General features: G+C 40.6%; 1 protein-coding gene across 1 annotated transcript in view; it reads right to left on the bottom strand.

Moving 5' to 3' along the window:
* Positions 1-1,869: 1,869 nt before the first annotated feature.
* Positions 1,870-17,120, bottom strand: part of PLXDC2 (plexin domain containing 2) — a 344,440-nt gene continuing 329,189 nt past the window's right edge. Inside the window, exons 13-14 of the mRNA XM_084859023.1 lie at positions 13,128-13,288; positions 1,870-3,093 (exon numbers count right to left, since the gene is read on the bottom strand). Of these exons, the coding sequence (XP_084715149.1) occupies positions 2,977-3,093; positions 13,128-13,288 (278 nt within the window). The 3' untranslated portion in view covers positions 1,870-2,976. The remainder of the gene's footprint in view (positions 3,094-13,127; positions 13,289-17,120) is intronic.

Genomic DNA, 17,120 nt, shown 5'->3' with positions numbered 1-17,120 from the left:
AGCCTGAAGCATCTGGAGGGCACCAGGAAAGCTGACCTACTGGTTCCTAAGCATGAAGAAGCTTCTTTAACAAGGTACTTTTGGTGGGAGACAAGAGGAGGCTGGGGGATGTTGACCTGGTGTTGAATGGGGTACGGCTACCCTTGAAAGACCAGGTCCGCAGCCTGGGGGGTCATTTTGGACTTCCAGCTGTCCATGGAGGCTCAGGTGTCAGCTGTGAGCTGGACCGCGCTGTATCAACTCCATCTGATACGGCGGCTGCGCCCCTTCGTCCCCAACCATCTGCTCCCATCGGTAGTACATGCCCTGGTCTCCTCTCGTTTAGACTACTGTAATGTGCTCTATGTGGGGTTACGCTTAAAGATGGTTCGGAAGCTGCAGCTGGTACAGAACGCAGCAGCTCACCTGATTAAAGGCAGCCACCGGCAAGATCACATCACTCCAGTGCTGAAGGAGTTGCACTGGTTACCAGTTGTTTTTCGGGCCAAATTCAAGGTGTTGGTTTTGACCTTTAAAACCCTATATGGTTCCAGCCCAGCCTATCTTAAGGAGCGCCTCCAGCAACACCAGACAGGCCGCTTAACAAGATCAGCCTCGGATGGCCTTCTCTCTGTCCATCAGCCAGGATAGCTAGACTAGTGAGGACGAGGGAGAGGGCCTTTTCTGTGGTGGCCCCCACTCTGTGGAACTCCCTCCCTAGGGAACTCCATCATGCTCCCTCTTTAATGAGCTTCCGCTGTGCATTAAAAATGTGGTTGTTCAGGCAGGCATTTGGGGTGGGTTAGGGTATTTTAGAAAATCTTTTTATTGTAGAATTTTATTGTTTTAAACTGTTTTATTATATGTTGTACATCGCCCAGAGTGGCTGGGTGACCAGCCAGATGGACGATTAATAAATTTAATAAATAATAATAAATAATGAAGAAGCTTCTGATTCTTTTCTAGGAGAGGGAAATACTTTATCACACAATGCAATGCAGCTGCCCGCACAGTTTTTCTCTCTCACAGAAGGGAATGGGAACCCCCCATACACACTTCTGTTCTAGTTTGTTATCTGGAAATGGTAAAACCCACCTATAGTGGAAAGGATAATGACTGGACTTTCAGAGTAATACCACTGATCTCAAGAATGCGTTCTTAATGACTTGTGAACAAACAGCAAAATGGATTAAACAGACTAATGAATACAGAAAAAACGGTATTGTATTATTTACTGAAGGAAATAACAAGTAAAAATCATGGTGTTGTTGCTTTTAAAAAACAGAACCATACAAGTATTGACATGAAAATGTAGAGAACTATGTTATAAAGCTGGTACCTGAAAAGGTATCTGAACAACTTGAAACCAGAAACTGCAGATTGTACCTTACTACGATTCAATTGCCTCTGCTCACATGGTACATGAAAAATGTGAATGGGTAAGTCCACAATGCAATGTTTGTACAAAATCTGAATAGAAGGTTTAGTAGCTCAATGTATATTTTCCCCTTTCCATCCAAAAGAATATGTCACTGGGAGTTTCTAAAAAATATTATCTTTCCCTAGTCAGGGAAGGAAAGGGTTTTGTTGTTAAAGAAACCGTGGCTCCAAGAGGCAGGCAAAGTTATGGCACTGCAGTTAAATGGACCACTTTCCCGATACAACATAAAAATTTATTTTAATATTAAGGATTATTTTACAACTCAGTGGAAATATGCAGCAATGCAATCTATTTCCATCGTCTGGATGGCAAAAAAATGCACTTTTAACAGTCACAAGAGCCTGCCTTGTGTTAGCTATAAAAAAAATATATTTTATATATATATATATTTATATATATATATTTACGCAGCTACTATGTGCATTAAACAATATTTGTAAATGAATCTGCAGGGATTGCAACACATTCAATGTTTATTTAGGCAAGGGGTGCATTGGAACCAATGAACGATGCTGTTCTGAAGAGCCCTGTGACAGAATGGCAAGAGTTAAAAATGGTAACATTTCCCCATCCTGTTGCCTGAGTTCCATGGCTGTTTTTTTCCAGCATCAACCGGACACATCCACCACTTCTGTTTCAGTCCATCCTTCAGGGACGTAAGCCATATTCCTGAAACTAACAATAAAATCCTATGCACAGTCCCTCAGAAATAAGCCCCATTGAGTTCCAAGGGTCTTACTCCCAAGTGAGTGGTGCACAGCAGCCTCAGTGTCACTTTTGTGAACATTGAAACTTAATATTAGTCCAATTTCACCATATACTCCAGTTGGACAGCCCAATTTCACCATAGTGAAAAACCTTGCTGCTTTTCTTTTCTACAAACACAAAACTCTCTAGTGTGTTGTCAACTATAGAACTATAGTTGTGATAATAATAATTAAAGAAATCACAGTTCAAGGGATATAAGCCTACAGAATACAAGAAACACTCTGCTATTTCCAGATATATATCATGTCCATGGGATGTAAAAATAAAAAACTGTATTACTTGTGGAAGTAAAGAAATTTGCTAAACTATGTTATCTGCATCAGTTTGATCTCACTAGCAGCCTTGTCAATGATGAGCGTTACCTCTGGGCATTAAAGGGCACCCATTGGTAACAGTTAAAAAACAACAAAACACCACTGTGCTGGATCAAACAGGGAAGCACTGTTCTGGACTAAAGCTTTGTATACATTTCCTGGATTGCTCTACATCTCCTTTACCTAAACCAAGAACGTGGCAATTGTGTCCATCATTCTCATGCTGTAGGTGTTTTGGAGGTGACTGAAGGAGGTGGCTGAAATATTGTATGCCAATTTGCCTTGGGGAAAAAAATCCCTCTGAGAAGGGTAAATGGTTATCATATATACTTCTTTCTTCCTTGGAAACATTTATCCAGGATTCCGTTTTGTCTCTCTCGGGTCACAGCAGGTTAGGTTTCCTGTTCTTTAATGAGAGGCAGAGTAAATGTCTTACACCTGTAGGCCAGTACTGGTGATCTGCCTTAAAAAATCCTAGCACTGCTCTGATACAATGAAGCCTTCTTTCTCGCCAACAGGTTCCACTTCAGCATACGCAGGGTGTCCAGATCCTCTCCGAAATTTCATGGCAGGCCACCTGCTCGGTCGCCGCTAGAATAGCAGACACAAAACAAGGAAGTCAGGTTCTTGGAATAGTGCTGTGCAACTGCTTATTTCTGTACAAATCTATGTAGAAATATGGGTCTGGATCCAGATTTATGCTGGATCACCTGTGCTGATGGAAGTGGCCTTCTCCACTCCCTCCTTCCCACAGCAGCCCCTACAGCCCTGTGAAAGTGCTACACAGAAAGTCAGGTGTGCATGCGAGCGAGGGGATCCCCCAAAATTGGGCAGAGGGACCTTCTGCAGATGGAGCCCTTCCTCTTGTGGAGGGCACATCAAATGATATAATGGAACCATCCTTAATCAGCAAAACAAAATGGGTTTAGGGAAAATTATGTGTATAAAAATATATATCGCAAAAATTTAATACAAAAACTAATAGTTCACACAAAGTTTAAAACAAAAGATTAGCAGCCCAACAGTATAAGTACATATTTGCAACAACCACATAATGAGGACTGCAGAGTTTGCATAGATAATATTTACTGGTAAACTGATTTTTTATTAGTTTGCATTTATCTGATTATTTGAGTAAGGAATATTATCCCAGGTATCTCTAAATCTGTGTACTTTGCTTTACAGGATCTATGTAAAAAGTTTAACGTCATGAAAAGGTTGTTTTTAACAGGGGCTGTAATTACTGTTTATATTTTTTCCAGTGATGAGGACCAGTTTGGTCAAAATGTGTTTGGGACAGAGGCATTGTATATTTGTACAACCTTTTTGATCTGGAAATCAGTGTTGCAAATCCACCTTAAACCTATTTTGTTTTGTTGTTTGTGAGTGGTTAAGGATAGAACCGTTTTACTGGGGTTTAAGCATCTTTAATCAAAACAAAACTATGAACAAGATTTGCAGACTGATGTTTCAGATCAGGAGTGGCATGAATCACTTTTGACTATGTGCAGTGCACTCCTATACACCCAGGGTGGGCAGATGTCAGGCCATTGGATCTACTTTTTTTTTTATTTTTTACTATGACCTGAAGATCCACCAACCAGAGCCAGGTGCAAAAGGCCTATACTCAGAATTAAAAAAAACAGGGAACCTCTGAGCACATTCTGAACCAAAGAATTTTCTTTCAGTATCAGAACTGAACTGCTTTCACACAAAAGTCTACTCCTGGTTACCTCACGATTTTTTTCCTTTGAGCAGCCTAATTTAGGTGGGAAAAGTCATTTTGCTGTTACTCTTGTTAAAAAAACTCGGGGGTCAGAAACCCTTTCCAATCTACTGCAGCTCATCCAGAGATCTACCACTAGATCCTGATCTACCTTCCATCCACCCCTGCTATCTATTTAGAGATAAATCCCACTGAGTTTGGTGGGACTTATTCCCAGGCAAGTGGGCACAGCATTGCAGCATTAGTTTACATTTAATCCAGCAGAAAAGGGCTGGGACACAAACAGTGTGAAAAACGTTTTTGCCCATGTAGGTTTTTTGGGTTGTTTTGAGTGTGCCAACTTTGCTTTCTGACTGCAGCCCTTTGTCTTGCATCGAATCCTGCTTGGAAGCAGCTTTGGGAGCAGCTCTTCAGAGGATGCAAAGAGCTTCAGTGGAAAGGAGAGCATGGAAGGGGCAGCAGTTGCCCTCCCCGTGCTTATTTGACACTTAACAAGTTAGGTAAAATGGAAAGCGCCTATTTCCAGGTACTGGAAATATGGGCTTATTCGGTACTGATTTAGTACAAATGATGTGAGAATACAAACCGATATAAGAATTTTGGAAACAGGTAATGGGGAAAATACACACAGTCTTAGATACAAATATGGCACTAATTGTGCAATTCAAGTTTTACATTATAATTACACATCAAGCCATAGTCACCGAGTACAATAGTTGTAGCAAAATATATATAATTGTTATGAGTGGAAAGGAAAAGCATCCTTAAAATAGAAAAATAGAAGACTGTCTTGTCCAAATTATGCATATTGTTATTTTACACACACACACACACACGCACGCACGCCAGCCAATGTTCTCAAAACTCTGCACGGAAGTTGCACTCACCAGGCAATTTACCAGAAATGCCTACTTCTATGGGGTTGCTCTATGGAGTGAGGGTTCCTGGGTCTTTACAAGTTGCAAACATATATTACTGCCCAGCTGCACTAGAAAGTTCTAAATATATTTCAAAGAAAAATAAAGTATTCCTGTAGTGAGTATTTTGGCTGGATTGCTAGAACTTTTTGTATTCAATGCCTTACATGATGTACTGCTTCCTGCCAATTTGCACACTTCTGTTTGTAGCACACTAGAATCTGGTTGCGATTGCTATTACAGAAACTGGAAACCTGGGTCTATTTGAATAACATCATAGCGGACGAGCAGACAGGTTTTAGGGTGGAGCGTGCCACCACAGATCACTGTTTCACTCTTTCTTTTTTATTCACTAATATGCAATGGGCAAAGAATGTTATCTTTATGTGGGTTTTACGGACTTGCCCTCTGCATTTGACCACATTGATGGAGGAAGGGGCCAAACTTGGAAGACACTGACTAACCACTGATCAATGTCTTCTGCATTTCGTTATGACCTTGTATAGCACCTTCCCCAACCTGATGTCCTCCAGATATTTTGGATGACAGCATACCTGACCACTGGCCATGCTGGCTGGGGCTGATGGGAGTTGAAGTCCAAAATATCTGGATGACACTAGGAAGAGGAAGGCTGTTGTATAGCCATACCAAAGTTCAGGTCTTGACAGGAATGGAAGGGCAACTTAGTGACCCTAATGAGGCTACCACAGAGATCACATAAGGTTGCCTATTGGCTCCCTTGCTTTTTTATTTGTACATGAAAAACATGATATCAGCCATTATGGGAGACAAGTTTTTTCCTCTCAGTTCCCTTTTATGTGGATGAGGCTGTTTTTTAATTGCAGGCCCTGGTCGGTTTTAGATGTCTATTGAAAATATTTGACCGTTACGCCAAGCAAGAGAAGCTATTAATTAATTATGTTAACTTGCAGGTAGTACTTTTTAGTAATAGATTGTGAGTTCACCAATGGCAATTGGACAACCAGCCTTTGGTTGAAATACCCAGCTGTAAATATCCTGGAGCTCTTTTCTCACAAACTGAATCTCAAAAAAGCCACATTGACTGCATCAAAAGCAAAGCAGAGAATACCTCAAGGAGGATATCAATTTCTTTTTTTTAGGACATGAGGTGTAAAGCTGGCAGCCCATGCTCTGGAAATGCTTTTTCCCCAATTGGCTTATGGGGCAGATGTCTGGGGTCCACACTAACCTCAGGTTTAGGAGACAGTACAAAATCAATCTCTGTGCTCTCTTTTAGCTGTCCCTCCATTGACCTGGGTGAGCCTAGAGACTAATATGAGAACAATATCTAAGGGCACAATCTTATGCATGTTTAGACAGAAAAAAGTCCTACACGTCCTAGCATTCGTCAGCCAGCCATGCTGGGTGTTGTAGGACTTCTGTCTAAATGTGCATAGGATTGCTCCCTAATAAGACTAAATAATCTTATTGTGAGTTATCGGCTCAAATTGCAATTATTAGAACATCAAAGGCTCCTGAAATTGTTTGCAGGAGATGTTTTAGAAAGATGCTCGGAATTCAAACCGCTGGTTACAAAGGATGCAGGAAACCATTAATCAGTGTGGCTTTCCAGAAATCAATTTGCTTGATACTCGGGCTTTTGCAGGCTAACTCTGCTTTCAAATGAAGGATCCAAGACATAGGCCTCCAGGAAAGCTGGGCTAGTGCTGAGAGTAGCAGGATCTCTCCTTGGTATGCTCTCCTGGGCTTGGCTTCAGGTTCTTCTTCTGATTTTTAAAACCATTCTACGGGATAGCTTTTTACAGCTGCTAGACTTCAAACTCTTTCACTGGAGACTGTTGAAGGTAGTATAACAGGACTACCTGCAAGAAACAGCTGTGTTTACGTGTGTCAGGAATTATAGGGGACGTTCTTCATTTTCTTTACTGTCCCCCTCCCTGGGTATATTGCTCCTTGGAATTCCTTCTTACAGCCTTTCCTGGATAAGGTCCCAGGATACCCTGTTAAGCAGATCATGAGTTATCAATTGGGAAATAAATCTAAACCTGTTACTCTGAGAGTTGCAAATTTTATGGTAATTGCCTGGAGAATTTGGGATGCTCTATTCCAGAGTGGAGCCTTTAAAGTCAATAAAACATCCAATACCATTTTGTTTAGTGTTGGTTTATGAAAAATTGCCCTGTTAATTTCTGTTCTACTTATGTAATGTGGATGTTATTTTGTTCTGGCCTGGACAAGCTTTTGAAAAATACACTGGCTGATTGATTGACTGAATCTGGATACACACACAAGTCCTATGGCACCTTAAAAATTTATGGGTTTATTGTAGCATAAGCTCTGATGAAGTGAATTCTAGTCTGTGAAAGATTATGCTAGAACAGATCTGTTAATCATTAATATGCCACAACACAATGGCCCTGATCCAGAGATAAAGTCATGCTTAAGTCCCATTGAAAAGTTAGTCATGACTAAATTATCCTTTTGATTTCAAGGGGTCTGACTTATGCTTGATTTCTCTGGATTGAAGCCTCTGTTTTGTATTTGCTGGAACACACTAACATGGTTACCCCGCTGGAATAGAATCAGGCTGATACAGATTCAGGTAGAAGTTATTACAACTGCACAGTGGTTCTCACTGATATCAACTGTCCTTAGGGCGCAATCCTATGGGGACAGTCAGCCGCCTCCAAACTCAGAGGTGGCCGACTATCCAATGCAGGGCAGGCAGAGCGTGGAGATCTTCTCCTCTGTGCTCTGGCTGCCCTGCATTTGCATCTTCCGAGTGCGGAGCTGGAGATGAACCATGCCTTCTACGAGGTGGCGGGGGCAGGGGGCAGGGAGTCATATTTCTGGGAACTGAACTTGGGGTGCTGGCTCCGAGCTCGGTTCCCAGAAACCAAAAAATCCTACGGCTGTCTAGACACTGTCTGGTGGCCATAGGATTGCACCCTTAACAGTTTAGTATACTCTCTGACTTAAGTTGATGGAATCATGTGATGTATCTCTTGTTATCACCTTGTAAAAGTGTCTTTCTACCTGCTGTATCGCTCACTGTGTTTACTCCATGCATCTGAACAAGCTGTCTAGTGCCAAAATAAGTTACTCTTTACGGTATCACATGTCTGCTCCTTACTTTGCTTCTGAAATAGACTAGCAATGCTAATTTGCTGTGCTGCAATGTACAGGGGAGTTAAATGTATGGGGCAAACATGCATTGACTAGGAGCTGGATTAGAAAGCCTCTCAGCCCCTTTGAGCCATAATTCTATGAATCTTGTCGAACAACATAAAATCAAACTGATTCTAGATTTTCAGCAAAGCTGCCAAGAAATAAACACATGATTTGCTTTCAGTGTTATCCTATACAAATTTTCTAAGAAATAAGTCCCATTGCATTCAGTAGGGCTTACTTCTAGTATTGCAGTCTTACGCTATCCTTTCTGGTGTTGCAAAGCAAAGAGAAAAATTGTCAGCTTATGTAAGAAGGAATATAGCATAAGGAACAGCTGATGAACAATGAACTGATGAAGCAAATAATTCTTCACGTTACTTAAAATACTCGACTTAAACCAGCACCATCAAAAAATGAAGCTTTCTGTATCATTTCTTCTCATGCTTGAGATGAGAAATGTAATCTTTTTAAAAATTTTGCTTGTCAAGTTACCCATTACTAATACGATAAGGAAAAAGAAGGGGGTTCTCTAAATGCACCTCTCAACAACAAAACCTTGACAAATGCTATTAGTTCACTTGACTGGGCTGCTGACCCAGACTCAAGTGTGAAAATATTTCAGTTATTAATTGATAGAACAAAACAAAAATGTTAATTGGCCTTGTGGGATTTGCAGCTCATCAGTCTATTGCAGCTGACCAGGAGTAACCTAATGAATTTCTCACCATGTTTAGTCTTAACAGCATCTACAAAACTAAGAGGAAAAAAGGAGGGGAAAGAGATCAAATTCCAGGCCATATTCACTAGTCTTTGTCTTCCATTAGGTCTTGTCACTTGAAATACTGATTTTAAACCCTTTAAAACTTTTAAAACACCTACAACTTGCCTAATTAAAGGCACAATCCTATGCATGTTTGGACATGCATGGCTGGCTGGGGAATGCTGAGAGTTGTAGGATTTTTTTCTGTCTAAACATGCATAGGATTACATTCTTAATCAGTCACATTTCCAGTTAAAAAGGATCTCAGGCAGAAGTGTAGCAAAGGACCTCTGCCTGAAGCATTCACACAGCCTTCCCCAACCTGATGCCCTCCAGATGTTTTGGACTACAACTCCCAGCACTCCTAATCATTGGCCATGCTAGCAGAGACTGATGGAAGTTGATGGCCAAAACACCACATCCAAAACACTGGAGGGCACCAGGTTGGGCAAGCCTACTTTAGAGAATTGCTGTTAGCCAGAGTAGTCAGCACTGAGCTAGATAGGACCATAGTTTGACTCAATATAAAGCAATTTCATATATTCATATATCTGGAAGGAGAGAGTTTGTAGCTGAGGGCAGTATACAGTGGTGTCATTCCACAAACTCAAATAATGCTAGCGGAGCTCTGCCACATCTTTCAGTTGCACAAGTGTTTGCACATTACGATTGTGTAACTCATTGTGCAAGTGATTGCACAAGTGTAATAGATAACTGGTTGCCAAATGGGTTGCAGAAACATGTGCAACGGATTGTGCAACGGGTTGTGCAAGTGTAATGGACAACCACTTGTGCAATGGATTATGCATTCACACTTGTGCAAACGTAACCTTAGTTGGATTGTCCTCTTTGCACATAGTTCACAAAGTTGGATAAAGCCCAGTATGTCCCAGAGCCCTCGCAACTATGAGCAATCATTCCATACTACTGCAGTTCAAGAAGTATCCAGAATGCCCACAGGATATATTAAAAATATATTGTTTCCTTTTGTCTAGTTTTTAAAACACAATCAATCCCTTTCCTGAAACTGAACATTCTTCTCATTTTTCTATATCTTTCTATATTTTTAAGTGTCTAGATTCCTGTGAAACAGAAATGAGCCATTTCTTATATACGCTTTCCAAAATAAATCAGCCACTTTGCTCATCTAGTCATGTATTTACCGCTAGCATAATACGACGCAAACACGCCACTGTCTGGACAGAAATAATTGATCTAACCAAGAGGATTTGCTGAAAAATCTCTAAAACCGTTTAACAATGCGATTCTATACCTGCCTACTCAGAAGTAATCCCCATTGACTACATTGGGACTTACTCCTGGCCTGGGTATGTGAGTATAGGATTGCAGCAGAGTATTATTTCTAAAACAGAACCATCTTTTCAGCTCTCTTTCTCATTCTGTGTGTGTGTTGGTAGATACAGACTTACATAGGAAAAGTTACTAAGGTCAATGGGGGAAGTTTTATGTGATTTTGGATGCACAACAATCCATTAAGAAGGTGAAAATGCTCTGAATGCTGTGAGCAAACAAGGAGTGGGGGTGATCCATTATGCACACACCACAAGGAGATAAAGATTAGGGGATAAGTGATGAAGGAGAAGATTGGTTATAGAATGACTGCACAGATGTGCTCACTGGGGTATAATGATTTTCACATATTGTGCAAGCACAAGGATATGGGGATATTGGAATTTAACGGCTGCTTTCCCTTGGCTCCTGAAGAAACTGAGAAGCATATTGTTAAGTCTTCCAAAGAGCTGTATAATGTTTTATGTTCGCCAATAATGCAGTATATTTCACCTATTATAAGAATTCAGTTACAGCAACTATGAGTGCTGCATATTCTCTGATTCAGTGTTGGTTTGCTGAGACTTTAAATAATCTCTTTATATGCATTTCCTTCCATGAGCTTATTCCACAATAAGCTCATAACTGTTTCAGAAAACCTACTGTTTCATCTATCCAGGCACACAGTAAGGGTGTCTGAAACAATTCTGCATGTTGTGAGGCTGGCCAAGCCAGAAATGCAGCAGTTTATCATGAAAGATCTCCATTATATTAAACATCTTTTGCCCCTGACTGTATGCAGAAAAATGTAAATTAATTTTAAATTAAAAGGACAGGAAAATGATAGGAGTAGGATGGAACCAAAAAACACCGATAGTGTTTCAGTTTCATTTTTGGATATAAGCGATGCCATGGATTTTTCTCCTCCCGCCACCACTTTTTTTTTTGCTAGAATCATGAAACAAACCTCCAGGCAAACTCTAAAATGGGTTGGGCACCCCCCCTGGAAACCCCCCTCTCCTGCAGGTGCCCCCAAATGAAAAATAATATATTTGTATATGTTTAAAATGGCATCCATAGTGACTATGGAGCACCAAAAGGGTAAAAACTAACTTGTTTGCAATTTTATTTTTATTAATTTGGGAGTGGGGGCAATGGGGGCTGCATGTGGCCTGTGGGGTGTGTGTTGCCCACCCCAGAAGGCTTGGCAACCTCACAAGAAAGAGCTGTGCAGATTCCAGTAAGATACTGAAGGTGGCCTGCCTTTTTTGACAAGATGTGCTATGATGTCAAAAGGGCCCCTTTTGGTGCACATTTTGAAATGGACAAATATCCCAGTCGCCCCTAGTTAGCACTCTTATCAGTGATAGCTGTATCAAGACTTCGAGAGCAGATTTGGGTATGGATGTCTGCAGTTATCTGATGTTGCATCTGAAACACACATGCACCCATGTAAGTAGTGTCAAGAATCATCATAAGTAGCTTTCCGAGGGCATAGTGCAGGCCTTACATGCAAAGATCAGGTTAGGGTAGCTGTGTTCTTGAGTATCATCCCCAATGAACAGTCTGTGGTGGGAGGTGGTACCCTGAGGACTGGGTGGTAGAGGCCCCTAGAACACAAAGAATGTGGCTGCTTGGTTCATGGCCTTTATCCAGCATATCTTGCCATATGAACTGATTGTAATGGATGGTATTTATGTTAAGTCTCATTGCTTTCAACAAGACATGTTTTACAGCACAATCCCATACACATCTACTCAGATGAAAGCCCCACTGAGTTCAGTTGGACTTACTCCCCTCTAACTGTGCTTAGGATTGCATTCCCATATTGAAATCAATCAGCATTTAATTGGGCTCTATCACATCCTTTATCAATTATCTCTACTGCTGACTGGGGGTAAGCACCAACATGAGGGAAAACACTCATTTCTGGAAGGAGTGCAAACTGCCTCTTCCATAAATTTTCGCTCGTTTTGGCGCTTGTCCTCAGAAGTGCTATATCACAGCTGCACGTGGACCTGGGCTGGCTGTGCACACATGGCCCCTATTGAATACTACCCAAGGAATGCTGGACTAGATAGGGCTTTGGTTTGATGTAGTATGGATCTTCTCATGTGCTTATGCTCTGGCCTCTTGGAAGAAGAGCAGGGTATATAAAAATAAAAAAAACTTTCTTACAAAAACTAGCAATTGTGCACATTGTGTAGTTATCCATGACTATGTCTGGATTTGGACTATTTAAGCTCTCATAAAGAAACTGCAATATTTTAATATTTAAACAAAAAAGGGAAAAATTGAACATTCTGATATGCAATAAATGCACCTTGACTTAGATTAATTATTTCTGCTACTATTGAGAATTCTGTGCACTAACCAAATATCTATCAGTAGATCGTGGCACAGTCATGTTGATATGGTGAACTATTTCCAAGAAGATGAATCAAAGACAGGGTCTACTTGACTTCAACAATTATTCATAGAAGTCCATGATTCTCCCAAACCTGTCACTTTACATGTTGTGTGGGGGAAAAGGTCAAGCTCAAGTGCACTGCGATTTCAATAGCTGGAGATACATTCCTTACCAGTTATCATGCAGTCCAGCTAAAGGCCATGCAGTGTAAATCAAATAAAAACAATAACAACATGACAGCAGAAGACAAATGCCAGTGGTCCTCAGGACTCTGAGAGTATTTCAGAGTTCTGGCTTATAGGAGGCAGACCAGCCTCTGACCAGGGAACAGACTGCACCCTTGTTGATCCATTATGGTAAATAGCTCACCTCAATAAAGAAGAGACTGGCTGCGGATGTCGGATGATGGTACATGTAAACTGTCACAAGTATTGCTGCTGCTACAATCAGGACCAGTATGAAAATTCCAACTATTAAGCCAGCATGAAGAGTTCTACCTTTTTTCTCTGCTGCGCTATCATCTGTTGAGGCTGTAAGGAAAGAGTATGAATTAAGCTTGGCAAGATTTCATTTTATTTTCCCATTTTTTCCACACATGCAGTAAGCTATTATGCTGGTAAATGGGCACACTCCTTTTCTTGTGCTGTGTAGTCTTATAATGGCAACCAACAAGAAGATAATTTTCAGATGTTTTATTATTTCTAGCTCAATAAACAATATTAATATCCACCTTTCAAATGTAATGTAGGCATTCTAGTCTTTCCAAATTAAAGCACATAATGAATCTACTTTTTGCTTTCCCACTAATGTATTCACACTTGCCTACAGACATGCATTAATTGAGTATTATTTTCAAAGCTGTATGTCATCATCATGTCTTTTAGCCTTCAAGTTAAGAGCTGTCACGAATTCTTCTGAAGAAGCGTCAATAAAATCTGGAAAGCATGGAGCATCATTTCCAACTTTCTGTTCTATTGTGGAGCAGATGGATATTAAATGCCCTCAAATATTTTGATATGAAGAGAGCCTAAGTACCATATAAAAATATTGCTGAAAGCCATCATTTTGCTAAGCTTTATTGCACTGTGTTCCATGTTGTAACATGTTGACAAAGGAGAAATGGACAAATCAGAGCAAGTGTGTCCTACAGCCGAACAAACTCTTCCCAAACTACCCAACTAAAACGTCAATTAACGCTATTGCCATTTAGTTTAGTACAATTAGTTTGTTAGCATTAAACTGCAGATTGCTAAGAACAATTCCCGTTTTGGACAGTCCGGACAACTGGAATAATTTCTAAAAGGATAGTTAAACAATAACAGTGGATTGTTCGGCCTATTATGGCATAAATAACAACACTGCACAGACATTTTGATCAACACTGTCAGATAACAGAAGAGAAGAAGCATGAAAAGAAGGTTGGAGTGCTGAGTAAATATTGTAAATATTCAAACACAGCATCCATATTAACACAAAAAGCCCAAAGGACCACTACTCGGGGCAAACCTTGGTTTAAAACTAAGTGTACAACTGGGAGTTGTAGCCAATCATTGCTCCATGATGAGTAGGCCTGAATGAGGCATGCGTTTCAAGAGTAACATCCAGTCCCAGATAGGTAACCACCAGGAATGGGAGGCCAGAGTACAGATGTTTTAGCCTTGGAATCTGACCAGCCTGTTACAGGCATAAATCTAAATGCTACAGCATAGGGGCATGGTCCTTTGATGGTATATTTCTGATTCCCCACTGATATGGAGTTAATAAGTAGTAATTGATGAGCAGACAGATGCATTTTGTGGGAGTTCAAAATTTGCAGTCTGGAACTCATTACATTGCCCACTGTCTGGCGGGTCATAGGATTTTTCGGTTTCTGGGTACTGAGCCTGGAGCCAGGGCTCCAACCACCGTTTCCAGAAACCGTGCCCCCCTCCCCTCCCCCTCCCATTTGGCACAGTTCTCTCCATGCTGGCTGCACCTCTGCACTTGGAAATGGATCACAGAGCCAGCGAAAAGGGGGTGGTCCTGGGGGCATGGTGGGGAGGAGACTGCAGAAGCTGCAATACACATCTTCCTATGCATTGTGTGGCCTCCCCCACTCCTGCTCCAAGGCTCCCCGGCTAGACAAGTGAAACTGCCTGTCTAGCCAAAAATGCAGGTTGGCTGGAGCATGGAGGCGAGGACTGCCCTGCATTGGACAGTCATCAGCCTTGGAGGCTGATGACTATCTCCACAGGATTGCACCCTAAGTTAAACTTCTCCACAGTAGAAGGAAGGTAATCAAATTAAATATATTACATATACAGCCTACATACATCCTATATAAAAGCCTTTGCCACAAGCATGTTTTGGCTTAAGAGTACCCTAAAGTAACCATTAATTCCTGGGAGAGGCAATTAGCCAATTTAGATTGCCAGGTCTTCAACAGAAAATGTATCAGCCAGCAACAATGGTAGTAGACCTATGGTTGTAAGCACAGTAAATGTAGGCAATAGTTTAAAATGTCCATCCATGCTTGCTGATCGCTCCACAGTTGGGAAACCAACCTCCAAACATCAAACAGCATCGGCCACAAAGGTGCAAGCAAGCAATACAAGCTCTATTCATAAGTGATTCATGCCACAGACATCGTAGATAATTCCAGATTTAAAAATGAAACAGAAAAACCTAGAGAGTAAGAATTATAATAAAAATCCCATTCGATTTAAGATTCATACAGTGTTTAGCATCCAGGTTTGTAAATGAGAATTCCATCACTTCCAGACAATATTTATGATGACATCTTGTCAATATTTCTTCTGGTCTCCACTTGAAAAGCATTTGATATGTATTAAACATAGAGATCAGAATGCAAAATGAAAAATAATATATTTTTAAGTGTTAAGAAGTGTAACTAACACGTAATTTACATAACTGAGGTTCCATAAATTGATAGCCTCAAGGTTAAAATGTAACAGGGGAAAATTGGTTCCACTCTGTTTGCACAGACAATGAAGATTGTTGTCAACTTTGAAATATTTTCACTTGCAGATATCTCTCAACAATGTCTTTACAAAGTGATGGAACAGAAGGGATGAAAGACATCTCAGAACCTTCTTGCAGGTGAAAAGAACTTACTAAGCTTAGTATAACCCATCTGCTGTTGCCAGCACAACTGACCACTGCTTGGCTTCATGACCCCTCCTCTCCTAATCATCTTTGCACATTTCCATTTGCATCTAAGGTCACCATAACAGAGAGTACGTTAAGTCTTTACAAGGCTGGTGAACATTAATGATGACATTTGATACAAAGCAACATGCTCAGCAACTGTAGAAGGGGTCAGTTGTGTTTCTATTACATGCAGGGAAAGGAAAACCTGTACACAAAAGTTCACATTTCAGTCACCAATAACTCCAGTTAGTCTCAGGTGAGAAAGACTTTTGCTTGAGGGCCAAAGTAAACAAGATGCTAAAGGAGTCAGATTGTAACTATGATGCTGAAAGGAAGTGTTTTTTTTTTTAACCCTTTCCCTACTGTACCATTTTCCTGATCTAAATGGCAGCTATTTGCATCACCATCATGATCACCATCACGATCATCATCACTTCCCCATCCCTTAAGAAATACCCAAGGCAATGTACAACAGAATTATTAAAACTTACAAAATATAAAATAGCTGAAAACAATATCCATTAAAAATGCCAAATATAATGAAACAACTAAAACATGAATATGGACCACAGTCAAAATAACTGATACATAAAAACCCATCATAGGCATCTGCCTGTATGTTTCTCCCTGTGGGGCAAATGGCAGTTGGGGGTGAGAGATTTCGGTCAGGAAAACAGCTGCGGGGGGCAGGAGGAGTGTTAAAAACTCCTCTGATCCGCTATCAGTTGGAGTATCTGCCCCCCTCTCTCATATAATTGCTCAACACCCAGAAATGCAGCAGTAATGTTGCATGAACATCACTGGGATATTAGCCTAATAGCAAGAGCAGAAATCAAAGAAAGGTTATAACCAAGAATTGTACTGCTGTGAACCAAATGAAAATTAAACCACAATCCAACCTTTTACTCTGAATTAATTTTCACTGCAGTCAACAGAATTGCTGCAGAAGTAGATGATTTGTGAAATACATGTTAACTCCTTTGGGATTACAGTTTGCAAATGAGTAAACTGCATAAGGAGACATCTTCTATTTGACCAGATGTGCACGCTTCTGAATGTGACAAAACTCTTCTGTAGGAATTCTGCATATGCTCCATCCTGGAAGTTGTTGAGATACAAAGCAAGTATACACTTTCCAACTCTCCGCTTACAACCACTTTTCAAAGCAAAAAAAAGTTTCAGCATTTGAACTCAATGAAGAAAATAAGTAGC

The sequence above is a fragment of the Heloderma suspectum genome, chromosome 5 (genome assembly GCF_057233095.1).
Source record: "Heloderma suspectum isolate Gila_16-S chromosome 5, 16-S_ref, whole genome shotgun sequence".
Lineage (NCBI taxonomy): Eukaryota > Metazoa > Chordata > Lepidosauria > Squamata > Helodermatidae > Heloderma > Heloderma suspectum.
This window is presented reverse-complemented; position numbering and strand designations above follow the sequence as displayed.